This window comes from Rhynchophorus ferrugineus, unplaced genomic scaffold, assembly GCF_030347505.1.
Source record: "Rhynchophorus ferrugineus isolate W39M unplaced genomic scaffold, kcgeb_rfMv2 rfM2, whole genome shotgun sequence".
Taxonomy (NCBI): domain Eukaryota; kingdom Metazoa; phylum Arthropoda; class Insecta; order Coleoptera; family Curculionidae; genus Rhynchophorus; species Rhynchophorus ferrugineus.
In genome coordinates, this window is record NW_027472581.1 from 29061946 (window position 1) to 29085215 (window position 23270).

At 29.1% G+C, this 23270-nt stretch overlaps 6 protein-coding genes across 8 annotated transcripts in view; 4 read left to right on the forward strand and 2 right to left on the reverse strand.

Annotated features, from left to right (window-relative positions):
- The window catches only part of MESR6 (Misexpression suppressor of ras 6), a 38397-nt gene extending 20709 nt beyond the window's left edge, over nucleotides 1–17688 (reverse strand). Inside the window, exon 1 of the mRNA XM_076397105.1 lies at nucleotides 17530–17688. Coding sequence (XP_076253220.1) covers nucleotides 17530–17545 — 16 coding nt within the window. The 5' untranslated portion in view covers nucleotides 17546–17688. The remainder of the gene's footprint in view (nucleotides 1–17529) is intronic.
- Nucleotides 7530–12456, forward strand: LOC143191746 (peptidoglycan-recognition protein 2). 3 transcript variants are annotated; one of them, XM_076397108.1, is made up of 6 exons: nucleotides 7530–7800; nucleotides 9620–9833; nucleotides 9884–10005; nucleotides 10055–11188; nucleotides 11247–11497; nucleotides 11557–12456. In XM_076397108.1, the coding sequence occupies exons 1-4, from the start codon at nucleotides 7740–7742 to the stop codon at nucleotides 10258–10260; spliced, it is 603 nt and encodes a 200-aa protein (XP_076253223.1). In that variant the 5' UTR covers nucleotides 7530–7739; the 3' UTR covers nucleotides 10261–11188; nucleotides 11247–11497; nucleotides 11557–12456. The 3 variants fall into 3 exon arrangements, with proteins under 3 accessions (XP_076253223.1, XP_076253225.1, XP_076253224.1); XM_076397110.1 differs by having other exon boundaries at nucleotides 9884–10002; nucleotides 10055–11199; XM_076397109.1 differs by having other exon boundaries at nucleotides 9884–10002.
- LOC143191748 (peptidoglycan-recognition protein 2) lies at nucleotides 14812–16743 on the forward strand. The gene is made up of 4 exons (XM_076397111.1): nucleotides 14812–15010; nucleotides 16008–16221; nucleotides 16273–16391; nucleotides 16444–16743. The coding sequence occupies exons 1-4, from the start codon at nucleotides 14950–14952 to the stop codon at nucleotides 16626–16628; spliced, it is 579 nt and encodes a 192-aa protein (XP_076253226.1). The 5' UTR covers nucleotides 14812–14949; the 3' UTR covers nucleotides 16629–16743.
- A 670-nt stretch (nucleotides 17689–18358) lies between the features above and the next one.
- On the forward strand, nucleotides 18359–20340 carry Rpt6 (26S proteasome regulatory subunit Rpt6). The gene is made up of 6 exons (XM_076397104.1): nucleotides 18359–18507; nucleotides 18793–18934; nucleotides 18988–19211; nucleotides 19302–19695; nucleotides 19772–20067; nucleotides 20124–20340. The coding sequence occupies exons 1-6, from the start codon at nucleotides 18490–18492 to the stop codon at nucleotides 20262–20264; spliced, it is 1215 nt and encodes a 404-aa protein (XP_076253219.1). The 5' UTR covers nucleotides 18359–18489; the 3' UTR covers nucleotides 20265–20340.
- On the reverse strand, nucleotides 20330–21172 carry ND-B17 (NADH dehydrogenase (ubiquinone) B17 subunit). The gene is made up of 2 exons (XM_076397115.1): nucleotides 20995–21172; nucleotides 20330–20920 (listed from the first exon to the last, which is right to left on the reverse strand). Exon 2 carries the CDS (start codon nucleotides 20878–20880, stop codon nucleotides 20380–20382), a length of 501 nt encoding a protein of 166 aa, XP_076253230.1. The 5' UTR covers nucleotides 20881–20920; nucleotides 20995–21172; the 3' UTR covers nucleotides 20330–20379.
- Nucleotides 21173–21613: 441 nt separating this feature from the next.
- On the forward strand, nucleotides 21614–23206 carry LOC143191752 (ankyrin repeat and MYND domain-containing protein 2). The gene is made up of 2 exons (XM_076397116.1): nucleotides 21614–22070; nucleotides 22121–23206. Exons 1-2 carry the CDS (start codon nucleotides 21867–21869, stop codon nucleotides 23108–23110), a joined length of 1194 nt encoding a protein of 397 aa, XP_076253231.1. The 5' UTR covers nucleotides 21614–21866; the 3' UTR covers nucleotides 23111–23206.
- Nucleotides 23207–23270: the final 64 nt, after the last annotated feature.

Sequence of the window (23270 nt, forward strand, 5' to 3'; positions counted from 1 at the left end):
GTCGATTGGTATCTTATCTGTTGAATTAGCGAAGTGCGGTAAAAAAAACAAATCCAATATCGTAAATTAGGAAAAATTACGTTTTATATAAATAGATATTAGATATATTGGCTTCGTTATTGCAAATAAAATATCTATATATCGCAGAAAAAAAATGTGGATACTTATTTTTAACAATATGAAACGAATCTCTAATTCCGTTTTTTTTCTATAAACAATTTTTGAATGAATGTTTTACTCGATACATTGTCAGTCACTATTTTTACATCTTCCTACCAGTATACTGCTATATCCCTTGAAAAGATCAAATATTGGTATCTTCATATAACATGCGATGCTATTCAGAGAGACGGAAGCTTATCCAAGAAGTTTATAGAATTGAAAAAAGGGTTTATTATTTCATTTCCTTTCTCTAATTTTTCAGCATAATTATTATTACTTCCAGGTCGTATTTACGCATTCACACCTTCAAAAGCCAGCGAATACTCAGTTTCTCTTTAAAAGTCTGTTTTCCTTTCGCTGTAAAACCATCGCTACATCCATATTTGGTACATTTATTCTGAAAAAACAGAATGTTTTATTTGATATATTGTCATCCATTATGTTTTACTTCTTTCTTGCAACACACTGCTTTATCTCTTGGGGAATAAATATTGGTATTTTCATATAGTGTTGGATGCTATTCGACAGTCAAATTCATTGAATTGAAAACTTTTATTGAATTCTTTTTTCAATACTATTATTAGACCTACAAATTAGTTTTCAAGAATTGTTTTAATTTAAAGCCTTATTCTGAACAATCGGTACAACGTATTTTATTCAAAGTATTGTCCATCTATAGCCGCTACATTTGCCCAACTTTCTGACAATTTACGGATTCTATGTCGAAATGACGTTGTATCTTTTGAGGCTTTTGAAGAATCAACCCATTTTCCAGTATGGGTACAAGTCGAAACAAGTAGTAACCAGAAGGTGCAACATTGCCTTTGCTCGTATTCCGACCGTTTTTCGCACAGTGCTCAGCTCAAACGCATCAATTGTAGTCAAAAGCGACCCCCATTGATAATTTCACTAAATTCCATGATTGAATATTTCTTGTGTTACTCCTAAAAATTCTGCATATTCTTCTTGCACCTTGCATGCATCATCATCGAGTAATACCTTCAGATCCTCGTATTCAAATGTTATTGACTGTCCAGAACGCTTTTGGTCTTTGGTGTTAAAATCATCACTTTTAAAACCAATATTCACATGTTCACATCAATGAAATATGGCTTTACACAGCATTCGATGATCGTCAACAACATTTTTTTTCAAATTGAAATAAAAAAGTAAAACTTTTCACGTTCTTCACACTTCAAAGAATTTTTTATAACATCTTTATTAGATACGCTTAGTACAATCTTAATTTACAATTAATTTATTACTGCTTTTCTTATGTACTTGGATTAATTAACAAGCAAGACGAGTGCGAGAAAATACATCAGTATGTATTCCTCAATTATAAAATTATATTTATTTATTAATTATTAACTTATAGCTATAGTTTACACTTTATATAAGTTCGTTTATATTCGTTCGTTTCAATCTCCTGACATCCTTAATTTATGAAGAAAGTCAGCACCTTATACTATAACTAATACTCTTTCGATTGATGGAAATTGTTTTATGTGAAAGAACTTTTTAACGTATAATGGCGAACTAATCTTGCAGAGAGGGATATTTCACGGCTTTTATGGATACAATTGATTCAAAATGTTACCAGATTATTGATTTATATGTATTTATAATAAATATAATTTGATTATTATAGTTATGATATGATTTTAATAATTTGGAGGTAATTCACGAAGAAACAGTTCCTTTTTATACGCGTAATATGTATTATTATGTATTTGGTGTTTGTTATCACTCATTGCATAAATTACGGAAAATACTTTCCTGTTTTTGCTTAATATTCCGGCTTCAGGCGCAGGGAAAACCTTTTCTGTCGCATGCCGCTTCGTCCCAGTTTCACTTATATCGCCTTTAGTTCTATATACTATTCTAATAATAATTCATACTGTGTAATGGCCCATTCCCACATATTTAAATTAATTTACTTGTTCTATTATTACTTTCTCCATATGGGAATTTATTTCTTCTCATATCCACATAATTTTCGTCTTTTTTTATTCAGTATCCATATTCCGTTCATGGATATTTAGTACCATCTGCTTAGGGGTTACTATTTAAATGTTCGAATATAACTTAAATGCTTTTCTCAAGAACCAAAATGGTTGTTTGTCTCAATATTTAATTCAAACGCATCAATTTCTTTGATTTTAAATTCAAATTTTGTGTCTTCGTACATTTTAAGCCTTCTGCTACGTTCATTATATTAAATTCATTCATTGTTCTTAAACTAGTGATGTGGGCCGCGGAGAAAATAGCGATACTTCGATATATCAACGAACAAAAAAATTCGATACTTAATATAATATTTTCACGTTTTGTTGTTGATAGATGTTTAATCCTATAAGAACGCGTATACAAGATTCACAACAATTCACAAGAAACTCATTTTAATCAAAGCAGCTTCACATCAACTTGTTGAAGAAATAGTTTGCCTTAATTTTGAGTTAACAAAGTCTTATCTGTATGACAATTATAAAAAGATAATCAGTTACATAGAAAACACACTGCTGTTCCACAAGTGACACAAAAACTTCAAGAAAAGTCGAGGAATCTCAGAGAACATAATTCATATTAATCAAATTTTTAATTTCTTCGGCCATATATATGAAAAAACGTGAGAGAGGAGTAATTGAATGTTGGGTCATACGTTGTCCTTTTGTAACACTATCATACCTGTAAGTATTTTAAGTTACAAATGTACATACAACAGTCACATGACAAACAATAATACACACTCCAAGAACAAGGCAACCAATGGTCCAACCTATAGGAACGGAACGGATCTTATATCTGTTCCAAGTCCATTAGTTCGACTTTAACTAGGTAGATTATAACAAATAAGGACTAAATAAGAGACAATTTTTAAATAATTTTCTTAATTTTTTTTCGAGTTGATTATGATTATGACGATTAATATTTCTAAAAACCCAAAAACTCTTGCTTACGACACCTAAACATAACCAAACAGCACTATGCGTCATCAAGGCGATATTATTTTTGGTAAACGTGAATAATCGTAGCACCTGTTTAACGTAAAGCTTGCGCGTACTTAAATTTTCATATAAAATATGAGCCACATGTTAGGGCCATCAGACAATAGAACCAAATAAAACTATGAATATCATGGCTGGGAACAGTGAATCCAGACTTACCCAATCCATTTTGTATTATATATTTTTTAAACCAAAATTAAAAAAAAAAAACCTCACATATCCCCTGAGAGTTCTTCCAAAATACTGTTATTCTAAAATATATATTTCTTATTGTAATGTTTTGAACTGATGTGTTATTCCTCTATCGATACAAATTATCTATTTTAATAAATTATGGAGTATTAAGTAAACTACTTAACTAATTTATTTATAATCCAAGGATTATCATTTACTGTTATTTAATTTGGGTTTAGTATTATATAGTTATGTATTAATATGATTATAGAAAATATTACTGCAAAAAACACTGATTTTAAGCAGCACTGAAGCACCAACAAGAAAGGAAAACATATTTATTTTTTAATTATAAGCTGTCAAGAAGAATCTGCTTCTAGTATAGTGTCATACTAAAATAATTTTAGTTATTAATTTTATTCCCTAGATTTTTTAAGTATATTTATCCTGGTCCACTGAATTAGAAGATATTCTAAGTTTTCATCCCTAACAAATTAATTAGAATTAAAAACATATTTAGCTGTTTGCTTCTAAAACAATTAAAGAAAATCTTGACTCCCTAATAACAGCCAAAAATTCGTTTACTTGCAGTAAATAAATCTCTATCCTGATACTTGTCCATCTAAACGAATCCAATTTAATAAAATTATATATACAGATGGATAAAAACCAAATAATAATACTAGGGTCGCATAATCTACCATAAAATACTTTAAATATATGTTTTACTCTTCATAGAAAACGCCTTTTTTTACGCATTAATAATTATTCATTCTAATAATAGCTTTCTTCAACAGCGATATTTGACTTAAATAAAAAATTAGAAACGGAAACAAACTATAATTTATGAAAAATACTTTTCCACGCCTGTCCTTTTTTACATAAGAATGAAAACAAAATTTACCAGATTCTTCTTTGGATTGACTAACTTACTCACTCATAACTAATTAATAGATTAGAGATTTTATACCTTTATATTTGCTGCTGAATATCAGACTTATTACTGGACGTTCACTTTGAGAACCTTTTTCTAAGAAAACACTCATAGTCATAGTTAATAAGACAATTATTTTTAAATGAAATTATTTGAAAAACCTAACATATCTAAAAATGCAATAACTAAAATGCTTTATTAACCATGAAAAAAGAAAATGCTACGCTTTTTTATATTCAATTTCCCCTAAATAAACGTTAATCAAGATTAATTAAAAACATAATTTAATGTATTATGAGTAATATATTGGCATGTTAGTTCCAATCAGTTAAACAATCATACAGCAGCCGGTATACAAAAAAGACAGCATTGTGTAAATATATTATAAATATATAAATATATAAATATATATATATATATATATATATATATATGTATATATATATATATATATATATATATAGTTATAAAATAACAAGATTCTAGTCATAAAATCCTCTTTCGAAGTGTTTCCGCTGTCTATGGAATCAAAATAAACCATCTCGCCATGACTTTTATGAGACCTTAAATTTTTATAAATATTGTGAAATATAAATATAATTAATGACATATAACATTTTATACGTCCTTCTGTATTTCATAAAAACTTTGTATTTTTTTCTAAATTATTAAAAAATACATTAATCTGACTGGAACAAATATTCGTTAAACTATTGATAAGATTTAAGCTAATTTTGAATAACTATTGATTGAATAGTACTTTTTATTCCGAATTATTACTGAAACGTAAACAACATATTTATAGACCTGCTATAGATACAGAATTAAGAAACATTAAAATATAATTTCGACTGTCATCACCAAACATTACTGAAAAGTTCCAGGTTGACTGTAAATGGATGAAAAATGGATAAATGGAAAGAAATGTGCTATGGAAACTGATCGAGCACTTATTAGCCTGACAACATTTCAGACAAAACTAACTTTTTCAACAAAATACTAATGTAAATAAAATAATGCAACAAAAATAATGTTATAAAATATAATTTATTTTAACATTATAGTACATTTAATACATATTTATTCGACTTAATCTACAGTTAATTAAGCAGCCACAGTAGTTTGTAGGTTACAGTTGTTTTAATACATTTACATTCGCATAGGACAACGGTGTCGAACAGTACCAACACAAATCGAACTTTATAGCCCTATTTGGATACATGTTCAGACGCATCAGACTTCATTCTGTCCCTTTTTAACTAGAGTAATGCTAACTCGTAAAATAAAAAAGATAAATGGTCCGAGTTTAAAACGAATTTTACGGTTTTAGTTTTCGACGGTGTTGATGACATGCATCGGCTGCTTTATTAGAAGGATTATACGTCATCTATGATGTGCACTGGTTTAAAAAATACTGTATCAATTTGAGTTTGTAACCAGACCTCGTACATTACAACGTTTAATAACCTTTATAGTACAGTAATAAAAATAAAATAGTCAATTACAACAATTATAAATCATTTAATGTGCTTTTAAAATTATTTTCAATAAACAACTGAATTTTATTAAATGTATTGCCAGAGCACAAATAAATAAACATTTAAAGTACTTTCTATACATTAACTGCTAGTTCTCGAGAACTCTTTGAAATTTAACGTGTGCAACAAATTAACAATTGAAAACAATCCGTACTGTCACACTTGTAATACAATCCTGATTACAGTAAATTCAATACATTCATTTCTATAACTTTTATATATGTCTTAATCTATTTATTCCCTCGTATTTTGGATTTTTTATTAGACAGGATTCATCAATTCTGAAAATCACTGTAGCTTTTGACATTACATTTATTCTAGGGATGCTGGAAAAATATTGATATATCGATGTTTGAAAAAAATATCAATAGTTTTAGCCGATATATCGATATTTTTGTAAAACCGATATTTTTTCAAAAAAATTAAATATATTTCTTAAATATTATAAAAAATCATTAAATTATTTCTTATAGGTTTAGTGTAAATGGTACTTAATTTTAAGTAAATTTAATTGTAAAGGTTTTTTAAAAATATCAATATATATTGCAAAAAAATATCGAATTTTCAAAAAAATTAAATATATTTCTTAAACATTGTAAAAAATAATTAAATTATTTCTTATAGGTTTAGTGTAAATGGTACTTAATTTTAAGTAAATTTAATTGTAAAGGTTTATTAAAAATATCAATATATATTGTAAAAAAATATCGATTTTTTTTCACCGATATATCGATATTTTTCTCGATGACCGACACCCCTAATTTATTCTCAAGATCTATAGGCTGACGATAACGATTTCGAGATTATTTTTAATCAATATTTCCATCTACTTCAAGTCTAAACCATAATAGTTGCTACTATACAAAACTAAAAAAATTGAGATCAATGAAGAAAACCTTTACCATCTCTAGATCTGACGTCTCAAAAGCTCAAGTTAGTATAGCTTCACGTTATATGTCCAGAACGCTCATTAGATATGATCATTTGTTCAGGCATATCCATCATGGCATGGCTAGATAATTAAAGAGTGACCTGATAATTCTAAAACATAAATCAAACACATTTTTCAGATCGTGTTCTGCATGAAAATTACAATATTAACTGTTACTGAAAAAAAGCAGATTCTACGTTTGTTTTAAGTGGTAAAACTACCATGACATCAACCGATTAAAATAGACGTACAATTTTTAAACATTTGTATATATTATCATCGTACACAATCTCTCGAAACACAAAGTCTCGAAATATTTTTGCAATTTATTTATTTAGAAAAGTTCACCGAAATAATCTTAATACTTTCATCCCAAATATCTTACGCAATGCAGCATGCTAAATTAGATCTTGAAGAATCCATAGATGGAAATAAATTACGCACAAGGTTACAGATAAATCCGATATGTTTGCAATATAAAAGGTTTCAAATCAAGAAAACTTAAAAACCTTAACCTTATTAGTATTATTTAATTTAAAGCGTGTTATTTATCTCTCATTAAAATTGACAAATATTTCATGTAAAATAAATTCTAGACATAATAAATAATATCATAATAAATCTTTATAACATTAAGAATAAATTATACCAAAATTAATACAAATTAAAAACACATTTTTAGAACGGTTATAACCGGTTGCCTAACCTGCTACAACAGCGGTCAACTAAAATACAATCACAAAATATAAAGGTATTAATATATTCACGGAAAATCATGGTAAGGAATTCCCACCGACGTCTCGACGATCTGAAAACCATTCAGATTCACACAAGACTCTTTCGTTAAACCGTCGCCATTTCTACGACGGCCAAGACAGTCTTATTTATTATATATACCAGATATATTTATACCAGATATCAAGACAGTGTTAACATTTATTTTTACCAAAAATACATTGTTGGTTTACTAATCTAGAGTGCAGTTGTACAGAATGAGAAAATATTTCGTAGCTGTTTTGTTTTGTGTCTTGCAAATTGGGTTAAAAACAGCAGGTAAGTGGGGATACAATGACAAAGAAATTTTAATGTTATTTCTCGAAAAATTAATGAAACGTCAAACCATAGTATAGGTTATGGCAGTTGTTTTTATATGTATGCATGTACAATATATATGGATTTTAGTCGCGTCAACCTCTTGGATGTTTTAGTTGCTTTTATAATAATAGATATATGCTATATAATGCGAATGTTAACGGGCTTGACTAGGATTATTTGAAGACTAGTTGGGGTGCTTATATGACTGAATGGTGATACGTAAGAGCTCTACATATAAATAGTTTGGTTTATATTTCAATAGATTTAAATCATCAGTGTCGTTTTGTATCGCTATTTAACAAGTACCTTTATTAAATAAAATAGTTTTTCAAATAAGTTGGTAGTTTTTGTGCTTAAAAACAGTTCCAATTTTATAACATATTCATAGCTTACAATTGTTTTTAAATTTAACAAAACACATTTATATAGTTCTGACCTTTCATCTAAATAAATTATCCTTATACAATAATAATGAATATAATTAAGTTTAATAAATAAAAGTTGCACAAAGCTATTTAAAATAAAATAATTACCATTATAATTAATATAATTTCAAGCATTTACTGAAGTTCTCAAGAGTTGTTTTATTTCCTATAATGATCGAATTCGTCTTTTTCCTATAGGTAATATGAAACCAGTCGAGCAACTTAGTGACATTGAAGTAGTTTTATAGCATTATTTTTCATTTTCTCAGTACAGCGTTCGTTACCTTCTATTTAAACATAATCTGGCGAAAAATTGGCATCCTATACAGAATAAATTATTTCTTTATCCTTCCAAATATAATGTAGAAGAAACAAAGGAAAGCTGTTACATAGGCAGTATGAACTGGTAATATAACTACTAATAAAGCTAATAAAGTATTCTAAGAGGATCTAAGTAAATTAAAAATATTTCTTAATACTATGCTCTATAATATACTCAAAGGGTGTATATATCAATCTTTCTCATACTCAAATATTCCTGAGGATCGGGTTCATCGTGTGCAGTTCACTCGGATGAGTGTCGATTGGACTTCGGAGTAAAATCATGGAGCTATGTTTCATCCATTGTCACATATCGACGCAAAAACTCGGGTTTATTACGCTTGATCATCTTCAAACACTGCTCCGAATCATCAACTCGTCGTTGTTTTTGGTCAAAAGTGAGCTCACGCGGCACCCACACAGAGCTTTCTCATACCCAAATATTCGTGAATGATATGATGTACACGTTCATTTGATACCTTTAGAGTGTCTGCTATTTCTATCAATTTCAATTAACAGTCATTCAAAATCATTTTGTAGATGTTTTTGTCGGTAACAACCTCTTTTGGGCGTCCACTGCGTTCACCGTCTTCGGTGCTTATTTCACCACGTCTAAACTTAGCATACCAATCCTTGATGGTTGATTTTCCTCGGGCAGTGTCCGGAAACTCCGGAAAAAAGCTTTTGTTTCAACTACATTTTCTCGCTTCAAAAAGCAATATTTGATCAACACGCGAAAATCCTTTTTATCCATTTTTTTCACAATAACAAAATTGGCTTCCCTCAAAATGCTATAATTCACAAACTAATGATCCGACAGCTGTCAAATTTATACACGCATCTTTTGAGGGTTAGGGCTAACTAAAAAACATATGGATTTAATTCTAGTAGCGCCATCTAAGTGTCAGGCCGGGGACTGTTCAATTGACTTGTTAAATAATATATGAAATATTAATAAAATATATCAAAAATCAATAATATAAAATAAACGTCCATGAGTTTCACTGCATTTAGATTTTTTCTTATTCTAGAACTTCCAAGTGTGTGCCCAGAAATTGTGTCTAAACGAAGCTGGAATGCTAGCAGACCTGTAGGTATTGACTATTTGATATTGCCTGTTAAAAATATCGTTATCCATCACACGGACAGTAAAGAATGTCTCACCAAAGAAGATTGTGCAACTTTGCTGCAAAGCATTCAGAACCTTCACATAGGTCATATGGATTTCCATGATATTGGATATAAGTAAACAACTAATATTCCTTTTTTTCACAATTATATCATTGGTCTTTTAGTTTCTTAATAGGTGGAGATGGAAGAGTTTATGAAGGTGCAGGGTGGCATAAAGTGGGTGCCCATACCAAAGGTTATAATAGCCGTTCCTTGGGGATAGCCTTCATTGGAGATTACTCAAGTAGTAGGGATGAAATTAAACTTAAACAAGTTCAAGTAAATAAACATTTCAGGTAAATTACCCAGTACCAACATGATAGAAGCTGGTAAAAGTCTATTAAAATGTGGTTTAGAAATCGGAGAAATACACCTGAACTATGTGGCCTCTGGCGCACGAAAAGTTGGCGCTACTGGAAATAGACCATCCGGAGAATTAAAGACATGGCCTAATTGCTCTTATCTATTATGTTATCTAGCCTACATACTTATGGGGCATTAAATATAGGAAATTAGCGAATGTAATATTAAGAGAAATATTTCCAAAAATCAATTCTTTGATGTACACAGTTATCAAACAAGTTCGAACAGCAATATTCTTATATTCACTAATTCCATTTCTTACATTACTTTTAATCACAGCAAATATCATTTGTAAATTTAATTTAGACCATTAAATAAATACCATATATAATAAAGAGATAACCGGTGCAATAAATTGGAAAAAATAACCACAAAACCTCAAATAATTTCCGGTGGTAATTAAAATAATACAAATCGACTAAAAAATTATTATAAATGCTAGGCTTCAATTTAAACTTCAATTGACAATAATTAAAAAAACAGTCATCAAAGTGTGTGAAGGTACGACAACTTGCAGGTAAAAACTAATTAAATAAAATAAGATTTGAATACACTCCAACAACAGCTATAAACAACTAAGTTTCTTTGGATAGATGGAAATCTTAAAAATAGTTGACGAATTTTCATAGAATAAATACAGAGAAAGGTGGGTTAATATTGAAAATGTACTATTTGCCTTTCAAGTAAAGGATATTTGCAAAATAAATTATATCATAAATATATTTCGACAAATAATATGACATAAGAATTAATAAGCTATTACTAAAAAAATTTTTCATGATTTAATCAATTATGGTCCATTGAATTACAAACTGACTGACTGATTAACATGTATATGAGACAGTCTAGAACTTTTTACCAGTATAATGCGTTAGAGAGGCAAGTTATATTTATGCTATTGAATATTAAGCTGATGCAGTTTTACTGGAAATATTTTTAAGCGTGTTGCAGCTGCACTTAGTATAAACATTGAAAGCCGGTGAATACAGAGAGCAGCATAAAACAAAGAACGTGACGAATCAAGATCACCTTGCTGTTAGCTCTATTCCAGGTTCAATTTATGAAATGTATAAGAACAGTGAGTAGATTTTTCCAGATAAATATTATTTAATACAATTTTTTCAGAGAAAACTATTAGACTAGGAAGTATCCATAGAAAACTTAGAGATATCCCTCTCTTTAAGGCCTCTAAGTCATCCTTTGATACACTGTAGATACAAACAAACATATGATTTTTAAGTGGTGGAAATATAAGCCACCAAGAGGTTTAATGGAAATTTAAGACAATGTTTTTAAAAGAATACCATTCTGAAAGTTTATATTAAAATTTAGTAAGAAGTTTAATATATAAAGATAACAAAAGTTGATAGAAAAAGGTAAAAACTAGAATAAGATTGATTTTGTTACTTATAATGTATTTAATAATTCATTGCAGATATATTATTGTTCATAGTGGAAGCAAGCATGAAGAAAATATAATAATAGCAGAAATAAAACCCTGGAGTTAAGTTAGTGTTTTGTCATTCGTTGAAAATAAATTATAGCCGGCTTGGTTGGCGTAGTGGTAAAGGCGACAGGACGGTCCTCCTGCCGTTGCGATAGTCGCGGGTTCAAATAACACATTCGCTTTGGATAAACTTTGGATCAGACAGGCAAAAAAATAAATTGTCAGATTGAGGAATCATTAACAAGTGTTTGGTAGATTACAAATTAACACTTTGGTAATTGACTAGAACAGTGATTCTGAAGTGAGAGACTGAAAGAAACTTTTTTGTTGTGTGGTTATGGCCCAATGCTCATAATTATCAACACCGAGTGATAAGAGCGGAAACAACTAAAGATGAGTGATGAATTAATATATGATAATTATAGAAAATCATATTGTAGAGTGTGAAATATTTAAGTGTATAGATATTTGTTTAGAATATACATGAGCATGAGATAATTTAGTGATTATATCTATTTTATAAAGGAAAATGTATACAGTCAGTAACAGAAGAAACTCATGAGAAATTCTGAGATATTAAAATGATTTAACAAAGAAACACAGGAAAGAAGAAAACAAGAACTAATGTAAAGTTAAATACTCTTCATTAATTGTATATACAATTGTTAATTAGGTAGATTAGACCTCCAGGAGATACCCCTACATAAAAAACGTGCCTAGAACTTTACCTCATAGGTGGTGTGGAAAAAGAGTTCAATGTAAATATAATAACTCTAACCTACAAACTATTATGGATGTTTAAATAACTGCAGTTTAAGGTATTCGGAAATATATGCATTAGATGTACTATAATGTTAAAATAAATTATATTTCATTATTTTATTTATATCAGTATTTTGTTATGCCATAATAAAAATAAACCAAAACTTAAATTTGATGTGGCAACGTTGCGTTATAAATGTTGGCTTTTTAAGTTTCATAAAATCACTAGACTGTAGTTATACAATCCTCTTTCGAAGTGTTTCTACTGTCCATATAATCAAAATAATCAATCTGGCCAAGAATTTTTTTATAAATATTTTAAGATATATGATAAACAACTACTAATATATATCTTCTTATACGCCTGTGTTTTAATAAAAGAGGTATTTTTAAAACTGATGAAGAGTCATCATCTGATCCGATCTGACTGAAAAAATTCATTAATAAAATTGAATAAAATTACCCGTAAACTATTCAGGAAGATATTTAATTTATAATAATTTATAGAGGGTGTATAAGTATATTTTACTAGAATGGTGAAATAATTTTGAAGAATTTTTAATGGAATAGTAACTATAGTGATGTTAAACATGTCATTGAACTGTAGTTTTTATAGTGCTTTAAATGGACAATATTTCAGACCGTTGACACTATAAAAAACTAACAGATATCACATAGAAGAAGACTTCTAGCTCTATTTTGAGTAATAAAAAGTTCGCACTGAAACAGTATAGAAATAGAAAATATTTCATAATAATTAAATATGCAGAAAAAATACTGTATCAATTGCATTTTTTTCTAACCTCAGCAATCATTTTATGTATTTTTAAAATTATTTCTATCAATAAACAATTGAATTTTACTAAAATGAATACCAAATGAAAAAAAAAATTAAATACTTTCTATGCAGTAACTACTACTTTTCGAGAATCCTTTGATATTTTAACATGTATGATAAATTAACAATTGAATGCAATCTGTATTGCCACACCTGTAATACAATTCTGGTTACAGTTAAAACGATGCATTCATTTCTTGTATGTCTCAACCTATTCGACCCCCGCGGTGTTTTGGATTTTTTACGAGACTTGATTAATTCATTCTGAAAAGCTTTTTGTTTTATATTTAACCTCCAAGACCTAAAGATTGACGACATCAATGAGATGAATTAAATGATGATATTAAATTAATTATTGATACTATTTCCGCCTACACCAAACGTAAACCATGATATTTATTATTAAAAAAAAACATGGGTTAATGGAGAAAACAACCGACATCAAAAAAAATTATTTCATCTGTAATAAAAGCTCAAGTTAATGTATCTCTCGGTTATATACCCAGAATACTCACCACATCTGATTATTATTTCCTCAGACATATGCTTTATGGCCGGGCCGACCGATATTTGTGAAAATTAGTAAATATTTTCCTCATATTCACCAGACATCGCTTCTTCTATCAATTATTTTCTTCAAAAGGAGACGATATTGCCCTCCGAGTATTAAAAAAAGTCGGAAAAGCCAAATAGAGAAATATGACTATGCTTCGAAATATATTTGTTCCCAGAAAAAAAAACAATTAGAAAATTATAGACAGTAATGGCTCGACTAAAGTGCTGGTTATAACTAGAATTTAATACCAAATGAAAAATATGATATAGTGAATGATATATGAATAGTGCACAATCAAGTCTCGAAATATTTTTGCAATATTTGTTTTGACAAGTTCACCGAAATAATCTTGATACTTGACATTCACCCAAAGAATCTTACGCAATACGGCGCGCAAATTAGGAATAATCTTGAACAATCCATAGATGGGAATAAATTAAGAAAAGGCTAATCCAATACGTTTTCAACATAAAATGTCCCAACTCAAGAAAACTTAAAAATAATTATTTCATTTTATGTTATTCATATTATTTAATTTGAATCGCATTATGTAACTATCATAAAAATGAACAAATATATTCTGTAAAATTACATTCAACGAGACAATGCATAATATTATGATAAATGATAATAAAATTATAAATAAATTATAGCAATATTAATAAATATTTTAAATTGATTACAATCACAAAACATATCAATTTTATAAATACAATATTAAATATTATTCCATGAAAAATGTTATTAAATATCACCAATGAACGTCAATATATTCACGGAAAATCATGGTAACGATTTTCAGAAAAAGTAAATACCGACGATTTTACACGAATTCCCACCGATGTCGGAGGATATGAAAAACATTCAGATTCAAACCAGATATATAAAAAATTGAGAGAAAACAAGAAATATACGCATCAATTCCCCAAATTTGTGTAATGTGTGATCATTATCTGGTAGATAATAGACAGCATCCGAATCGGAATATAAAAGTTGTGAATCAGGAAGATTTTACGCCAAGTATTTCCCCGTTAATTTAATGTAATATAACCTTACGAGTTTATCTTCCTTGTTCGTTGGACGTCGTCTTTCTGCCACCGCCGACCAAGACAGTCTTATTTATTATTGTTTCTAGCAGATATCACGTCAGTATTAACATTTGTTTGGTCATCGGGAAGCGATAAGTACACTTTTGGTTTACTAATCTAGAGTGCAGTTGTGCAGAATGGGCAAATATTTCGTAGTTGTTTTGTTATGTGTTTGGCAAATTGGGTTAAATATAGCAGGTAAGTGGGGATACGATGAGAACGTAATAATGAATAAGGTTTTCAAATTTTTAACGTATTTAAAGGAATTTACTATCATTTTACAATTTTATTCTAATGTAAAATAAAGGCTTTATTCTATTTTTAGTGCCTCACCTTTGCACTCATTATCACAAATTCTTGATAACACTTTTCCACATCAAAAACAAGTGTAAAAAATTTAGTGGCAATATTTTAACGTTTTCATGCCCAACCAAACATATAGGTTAAGTCAGGTGTTTTTTTTATGTATATGGGAATATAACTAATTCCCTCAATCTCTTGCATGTCTAGCGACCGGCAGTTGCCTTTGTAATAATAGATATATTCATCCTAATGTTTTAAAATAAAACAAACACCTTTATATAGTTTTGATCCTTCTATTTTGATTTTGATCTAAATAAATTGTCCTTGATATTAATGTCACTTTATCAGTAATATCATAATAATTAGTAGAATTAGCATTCATAAATAAAAGTTGGAGAAAACTATTTAAACTAAAAGAATTGTCATAGCTTTTATTTCAAGCATGTATTGAAGTGACTAGTTGTTTATTTTTTAGTCATGTTTGTTCTTTTCTTATTTGGAATACAAAACCAGTCCAGCAACCTACTGATATTGAAGTAGGTTTATGGCATTATTTTTCATTTTCTCAATACATAGTTTTTTTTCTTTTTGTTCAGAGTTTTATTGGTGAATGACTTTGACATCCAATGCAATCTAAATTATTTCTTTATCCTTTCAATTAAAATTTATAACAAAATAAAAACCAGTTATATATAGAGAATAAACTAGTAATATAACCACTAAGATAACCAAAAGATAATAAGTATTCTGAGAAGATATAGCTTAATTAAAAATAATAGTTAATATAGTTTCAATATTGGTACAAGAGTGATAAAAATCGATCGATCCTTAATAATATACTAAACAATACATCAGATATCTGAAAACCTAACCTCTGTTTTCCTTATTTTAGAACTTCCAAGCGTGTGCCCAGAAATTGTGTCTAAACAAAGTTGGAATGCTAGTGCACCTGTAGGTGTTGACTATTTGATAGTACCTGTTAAAAACGTCATTATCCATCACACGGTCAGTGACGAATGTCTCACCAAAGAAGATTGTGCAACTTTGCTGCAAAACATTCAGAACTTTCACATTGATCAAATGGAATTCCATGATATTGGATACAAGTAAACAGTTAATATTCCGTTTTGCTCATAATTGTAGCATTGGTGTTCTAGTTTCTTAATTGGTGGAGATGGAAGAGTTTACGAAGGTGCAGGATGGCATAAAGTGGGTGCCCATACCAGAGGTTATAATAGCCGTTCCTTGGGGATAGCCTTCATAGGAGATTACTCAAGTACTAGTGATGAAATTAAAATTAAACAAGTTTAAGTAAATAAACATTTCAGGTAAATTACCCAGTCCCAATATGATAGAAGCTGCTAAAAGCTTATTGAAGTGTGGTGTGGAAATTGGAGAAATAGACCTTAATTATGTGGCTTTTGGCGGACGACAAGTTAGCGCTACTGCCAGTCCAGGAAATAAATTATACAGAGAATTAAGAACATGGCCCCATTACACTTCCTCACCTTAGATTTTACCTTGCTTCCCTTATTGAATATGTCATCTAGCCAATACACTTACAGGACACTAAATATAGGATATCAGCAAATGTGATATTAATAGAAATATTTACAAACAAAAATATATTTTTTGATGTATTTTATTAGGCAAATATCATCTGCAAGTTTAAATAATACTATTAAATAAACACTATATATAATAACAAATTCACTGCCATAAATTGGGAAAAAAGCTACAAAATCTCAAACTATTTCTAGTTGCAATTAAAATAATACAAACAAACTAAAAAATATATTACATAATGCTAGACAATGACAACCAATCTAAACTTCAGTTGACAACAAATCTTAAAACAGACATGAAAGAGAGTGTAAAGGTATCAACACTTACAGGTAAAAACTAATTAAAGAAAATAATTTTTGGATACATTCAAAAAACAGCTAAAAATAAATGAGCTTCTTTGGATAAATGTAGATTTTAAAAATAGCTGATGACAGTCTAGACAGATTATCAAATAGTAAATACAAGTAAAGATGGGTTTATATTTCAAATTACCTATTATTATTTACCTTTCAAATAACCAAAAGGATATTTGCAAAATATATTATGAATATATTGCGACAAATAACATGATATAAAAATTAATAAGACATTAGCATTTACTATAGAATCATCAATTGATATATTAAAATTATCACTCCATTGTCATAATATGGCTTAAATAAAAAACAGAAATAAAAAGCACATGCAAAACCCATTAGTTCAAGACATATATTTACAGCACTCTGTGATGACTCCATGTAATAATTAGTCATTGCCTACTAATCATAGTGATACTAGGTTTTAAAAAATGTGTAACATTCTGAGATTACAGGTTATCATGAAATACAAATAAAATAAATAAAACTCACCTAAATCGGAATCCATTATATTTACGAATCTAACAACAAACACTTTTCACAAAAACCAATATATCAATTTTCACGAATTTATCCATACAACCTGAAGTTAAAAATACAAATGCTAAATTTACTTATTCCTTATTTGGCATAAAAAAAAGTTTTAATCAGACGGTATAAATGTCAAAAGCAGAACAAATATGGTTGCCTACCTGATAATACAGCAAATAATTTAGGTATAAAATCATCAATATTGGTTAAATTCCTATAATTAATGTACTTATAGATAAAAGCGATTTCAGAAGTGATTACAGTGTTTATATTACTTAATAGTTTATTGATTCGAATATTTTCGACTAGCTCTGATTTAAATTAATTGGGATTTCTAGTTACAATGTGAATTATTGCAAAAATATTTCACCCAAAAATAACGTAGTTTCCATTATTATTCTTTAGATTTGCTGCAATTTATCATTTTATAAAACACATATAACTATTCATCATACTTTAACTAATACAATTAATTATTATAAATTAGCTATTTTTTAATAAAATATTCAGTGAATTTCGATTTAATTTTTTAAAGAGGTATGAGTTGAAACAAAATCTTTGAACAATGATATAGAAGATATATATATTAATATCCATATTAGAAATTTAAGTATGTTATTAGATAACTCAATATACAATTTATATTGTTTTAATACATTTAGGCAATATAGATGTTATTTTAATTTTTTAAAGTTTTATACATTTTCATATATACATTAATTGTAATTAAAATAGTATTAAGGAATAAAAGGGCCTAAAAATGTCCTAATTTTAAATTAACCGGAAAAAAATGAAATGGCAACCATAGAAAAAATGACAACTTTCTGTCAAAAGTCAAAATATATGATTTGTATTTTTCTTGTGCATAGTTAATATTGTCAGATTGGTCTTATACACTTTGTTTTCAAGAACTATAAAATAATGACTGTAATAAATAAGGTAATTATTTCAAACGTTCTTATGTGATTGATAATGCTGTACTTTAACTGTAATATTGATAATTATTCGCTAAGTTAAAAGATGGGCCAAGGTATTTCATTATCTGGTAAAAGCAAAAACCGATTTTCAAAAAAGCGAATAGTAGGAGATCTAGAAACTAGAATTCCTGAAAATTATCTTGACATTGACTATTTTAAACAAATTGATGATTTTCCAGACTCAGATTTAAAAACAGTAAAGTGCACTTATCAATATTGCATATATTATAATTTGGTATATTTTCAGATGGAAGTTGATGGTGGGCCTAAGGGGGAGGGTTTTCGATCATACTATATAACTAAAATTGAAGAGTTGCAACTGATTGTAGCCGAAAAAAGTCAAAATTTAAGAAGGTTGCAGGCTCAAAGAAATGAACTAAATGCTAAAGGTGGGTTTAGATGTTCTTATGTTTTCTTTTAATATTATAATAATTTTCTTCAGTGCGTATGCTGAGAGAAGAATTAATGTTGCTTCAAGAACAAGGTAGTTATGTGGGTGAAGTTGTTAAACCAATGGATAAAAAGAAAGTGCTAGTTAAAGTCCATCCTGAAGGCAAATTTGTAGTTGACATTGACAAAAATATTGATATCAATGATGTTACACCAAACTGTAGAGTTGCTTTAAGAAATGAAAGTTATACTTTACACAAGATTCTACCGAATAAAGTGAGTTTGTAAAATGCAATGTTTAAGCATGTCACTAATATTATTAACATATAACTAATTATATATTATCTCTATATTATTTTTAAATAGGTGGATCCTTTAGTGTCTCTTATGATGGTTGAAAAGGTGCCTGACTCTACATATGAAATGGTGGGTGGTTTGGATAAACAAATTAAAGAAATCAAAGAAGTGATTGAATTGCCTGTAAAACATCCTGAACTGTTTGATGCTTTGGGTATTGCTCAGCCAAAGGGGGTCCTTTTATATGGACCACCAGGAACTGGCAAAACTTTATTAGCTAGAGCAGTGGCCCATCACACAGAGTGTACTTTTATTAGGGTATCTGGGTCAGAATTGGTTCAAAAATTTATTGGAGAGGGATCTCGTATGGTGAGGGAATTGTTTGTTATGGCTAGAGAACATGCTCCATCTATCATATTTATGGATGAAATTGACTCAATTGGATCTTCACGTATTGAATCAGGTATGTCAATTATTTAATCTTCTGTTGTCTCTCTGAATATTGCTTTTACTTTATGCTTTTTTTAATATATACGTAGGCTCAGGAGGTGATTCTGAAGTTCAAAGAACCATGTTAGAGCTGTTGAATCAACTGGATGGTTTTGAAGCTACCAAGAACATTAAAGTCATTATGGCCACCAATCGTATAGATATTTTAGACCCAGCTCTTTTGAGACCTGGTAGAATAGATAGAAAAATTGAATTTCCTCCACCAAATGAAGAAGCTAGGTTAGATATTTTAAAAATCCATTCACGAAAAATGAACCTAACTAGAGGGATAAATTTAAGAAAGATTGCTGAATTAATGCCTGGTGCAAGTGGAGCAGAAGTTAAAGTAAACTTGTTATTTTCTTTAAGTTTTAATGTTGTTTTAAATTCTTTTATTTATAGGGTGTTTGTACTGAAGCTGGCATGTATGCATTAAGGGAAAGAAGAGTGCATGTTACTCAAGAAGATTTTGAAATGGCTGTTGCCAAAGTTATGCAGAAAGATTCAGAAAAGAATATGTCTATTAAAAAGCTCTGGAAGTAGTTCAACTACTGATAATTATGTGTTTATAAGTTTAGTTCTTTTATTAATAATAAAATAAATAATGGTTCTACTGCAATGTGTTTCTAATTTTACACCTTTTCAAATATAATACAAATTACAAGTTCAAAGTTACTTTACTAAATCCTCTATCGACATATTCTGCACCTTTAGTTCTAGTGGATGGGTTAGGATAACTTGGATCTCTTGGTAGAACAGCAGAGCGTGAACTAATAATTTTCCAACCTCCTTTTCTTGTCCAATCATTCCTGTTATATTTTAAGTAATAATAAGCATAGTAGGTAATAGCAACAATCGTCGAAAGCTTTCCAATGCACATTCTTGTTACTGCTGCAGGGTGTTTACCCATCATGGGGGTTAAGGCTTTTTCTACTTGATCCATTGGCCAACGAAAAGCTCTACGAAAGGGGTTATATAAAGCAGTTCGCATCTCGGGTACATTTCTTGGTTCATTTGGTGATAATCGTTGATCTTTAAGCCACTGCATACGCCAAGCTCTTTCAGCATCGGTCATTCCCAATAAACGTTCTCTTTCACTTATCATCCGACCTGCGATACTCATAGGCTTTACGCCTCCAGTCTGCGACGCTTTTACCATGATGGATTGTTTTTGTTGTGTCTTGGGACCCTAAATTTTGCTACAAATGATAATTACGTAAGTATTTTAGTTTTTGGATACAGTTAGGTTATGTATATTAAATATTTGACTAACTTCTGTTCATAAAAATATTTAACTGTCATAAAGGTAAATTGATTTAGGGTGACCACAGTAAATATTAACTAAACTTAAATATTCTTAAAGACATAAAAAATGTAAAATACTATTTTTAACAATATCGATATTTTTTCACTCCAACCTAGGAGTGTTGGTCACCGAAAAAAATATCAATATTACCTTCTATCGATATTTAAAAAATATCTATACATATCTCGATATTCAAACAAATAATCGATAAATTGGAGAAAAAAAATGTCGATATTTTTCAAAATATATATATATATATATATATATATATATATATATTAACTCTCTTAAAAAATAGTAATATTTTTGATAAACCTTTAAAATTATGGCCGTTGTGAAAAATAACTAAATTTAAATATTTTTAAATACATTATAGATAAATCGATATAACGGCTAGGAAAAATGTAGGATACTATTTTTAACAATATCGATATTTCTTCATTCCAAACTAGAAGTGTTGGCCACTGAAGAAATATCGATATTACCTTCTATCGATATTTTAAAAATATCGATATACCGATTTGGATAAAAAATAATTCGAAATTTGTTTTGACATATCGATATATTGGAGGAAAAAAATATCGATATTTTGTTTGTATCATGTATATAAAAAAACTTTAAAATTAAGTACCAAGGTTCCATAAAAGTATAATATAACAACTCTAATAGAATATCGAAAATTACTGCCAAAAGAATATTGATCAATACCTTTTTTGAAATATATCGCTATAAATTTTTTTTTTCATCCCTAAATTGACAAATTTGTTAGTGCGGCGTATAACCTAAGAAATAATATTTTAATCAATTTTACAGGGTTTTAATAAAATATTACTCAAAATATGTCTGAATCCACTGAAAATACACTTTCTGTAACAGAAAAGAAGATATTTGAGGCTATTGAAAAAAATGATTCGGTACTTTTAAAAGCACTTTTAACTGAAAAACCTCAAAATGTTAATATATTAGATGAAAATAAAATGACCCCACTGCAGCATGCCGCTTATAAAGGATATAAGGAAATCGTTCAGATTCTGCTTGATCAGGTTTGTTGGAAATATTACCAAAATCAAGCATGTTAATTTTTTATATTTAGGGAGCCAATGTCAATCTTTGTGAACATCAACACAATTATACATCACTACATTTTGCTGCATTATCGGGAGATGTTGATGTCTGTCTTTTATTACTTATGGCAGGAGCTAAATCAACAGAAACTAATACTGTTGGAAAAACACCATCTCAGATGGCAGCTTTTGTTGGCCATCACAATTGTGTAGCTACAATAAATAATTATGTACCAAAGGATGAAATTGAGTATTACACAAAGGCCAGCAGTACTGAAACAACACCTTTGTTAGCAGCTACATTAGTGGAAAGTTTTCATAAGTTTATAATGCAAATTAACATGCACCCAGTAAAAGTTGTTATGAATATATATAAGTTTGCGGGCCTTCAAGATTCTTTACCAGAAATCAGAAAAGTATTAGGATTGATGTCTGAGAAAGAGATGAAGCGGGGTACTGAATCAAATGAAGTAATGTCGTTTAAGTTTTACTATTTATCATATATCATTGGGGAAGTAATACAAATAAGGCAAAAACAATTAGCGAGGAAGGAGTCTGAAGAAGAAAAAATTGATATTACAGCTGTATTTTCAAAAAAACTTCTTAGTCCAGGGAAAGATGATAATATGGATTTCATGGATGATTTTCTAAAGTACTGTATAAGACAGTTTCCTTTCAAGGAAAGCACATTATTTAGACAAATGGTCACTAGTTTATCAGGAGAAGAACCACCTAATGCATTATTAGTTATTAGTTCAGTAATTAATGGGCCAAGATTATTTTTGGATAACATTCCTAGTTGTTATACCTGTGGGGAAGAAAAACCAGCCAAAAAATGTTCAAAATGTAAAGTAGTCCAATACTGCGATCGCGACTGTCAAAGATTACACTGGCCTTGGCATAAGAAAGCCTGTGCCAGATTAGGTCAAAGAACTACAAGCACCAATAAGGTCAAAAAGGAAGGAACAGAGATATTGGATGTGGATATAGCAGAAATGCAAAATTATTTACTTAATTAATCGCACTTTATATTTATAGAATTTAAAATTCTGTCTGATGTAAATCTAATACTAATATCATATAATGGATTAAAAAATAAATGCAAAATCTGCAAACATATTTTATTTTATCGTCCTAATTAATTCATAATGAAATTCCATTTGTGTTAATACTGTTTGA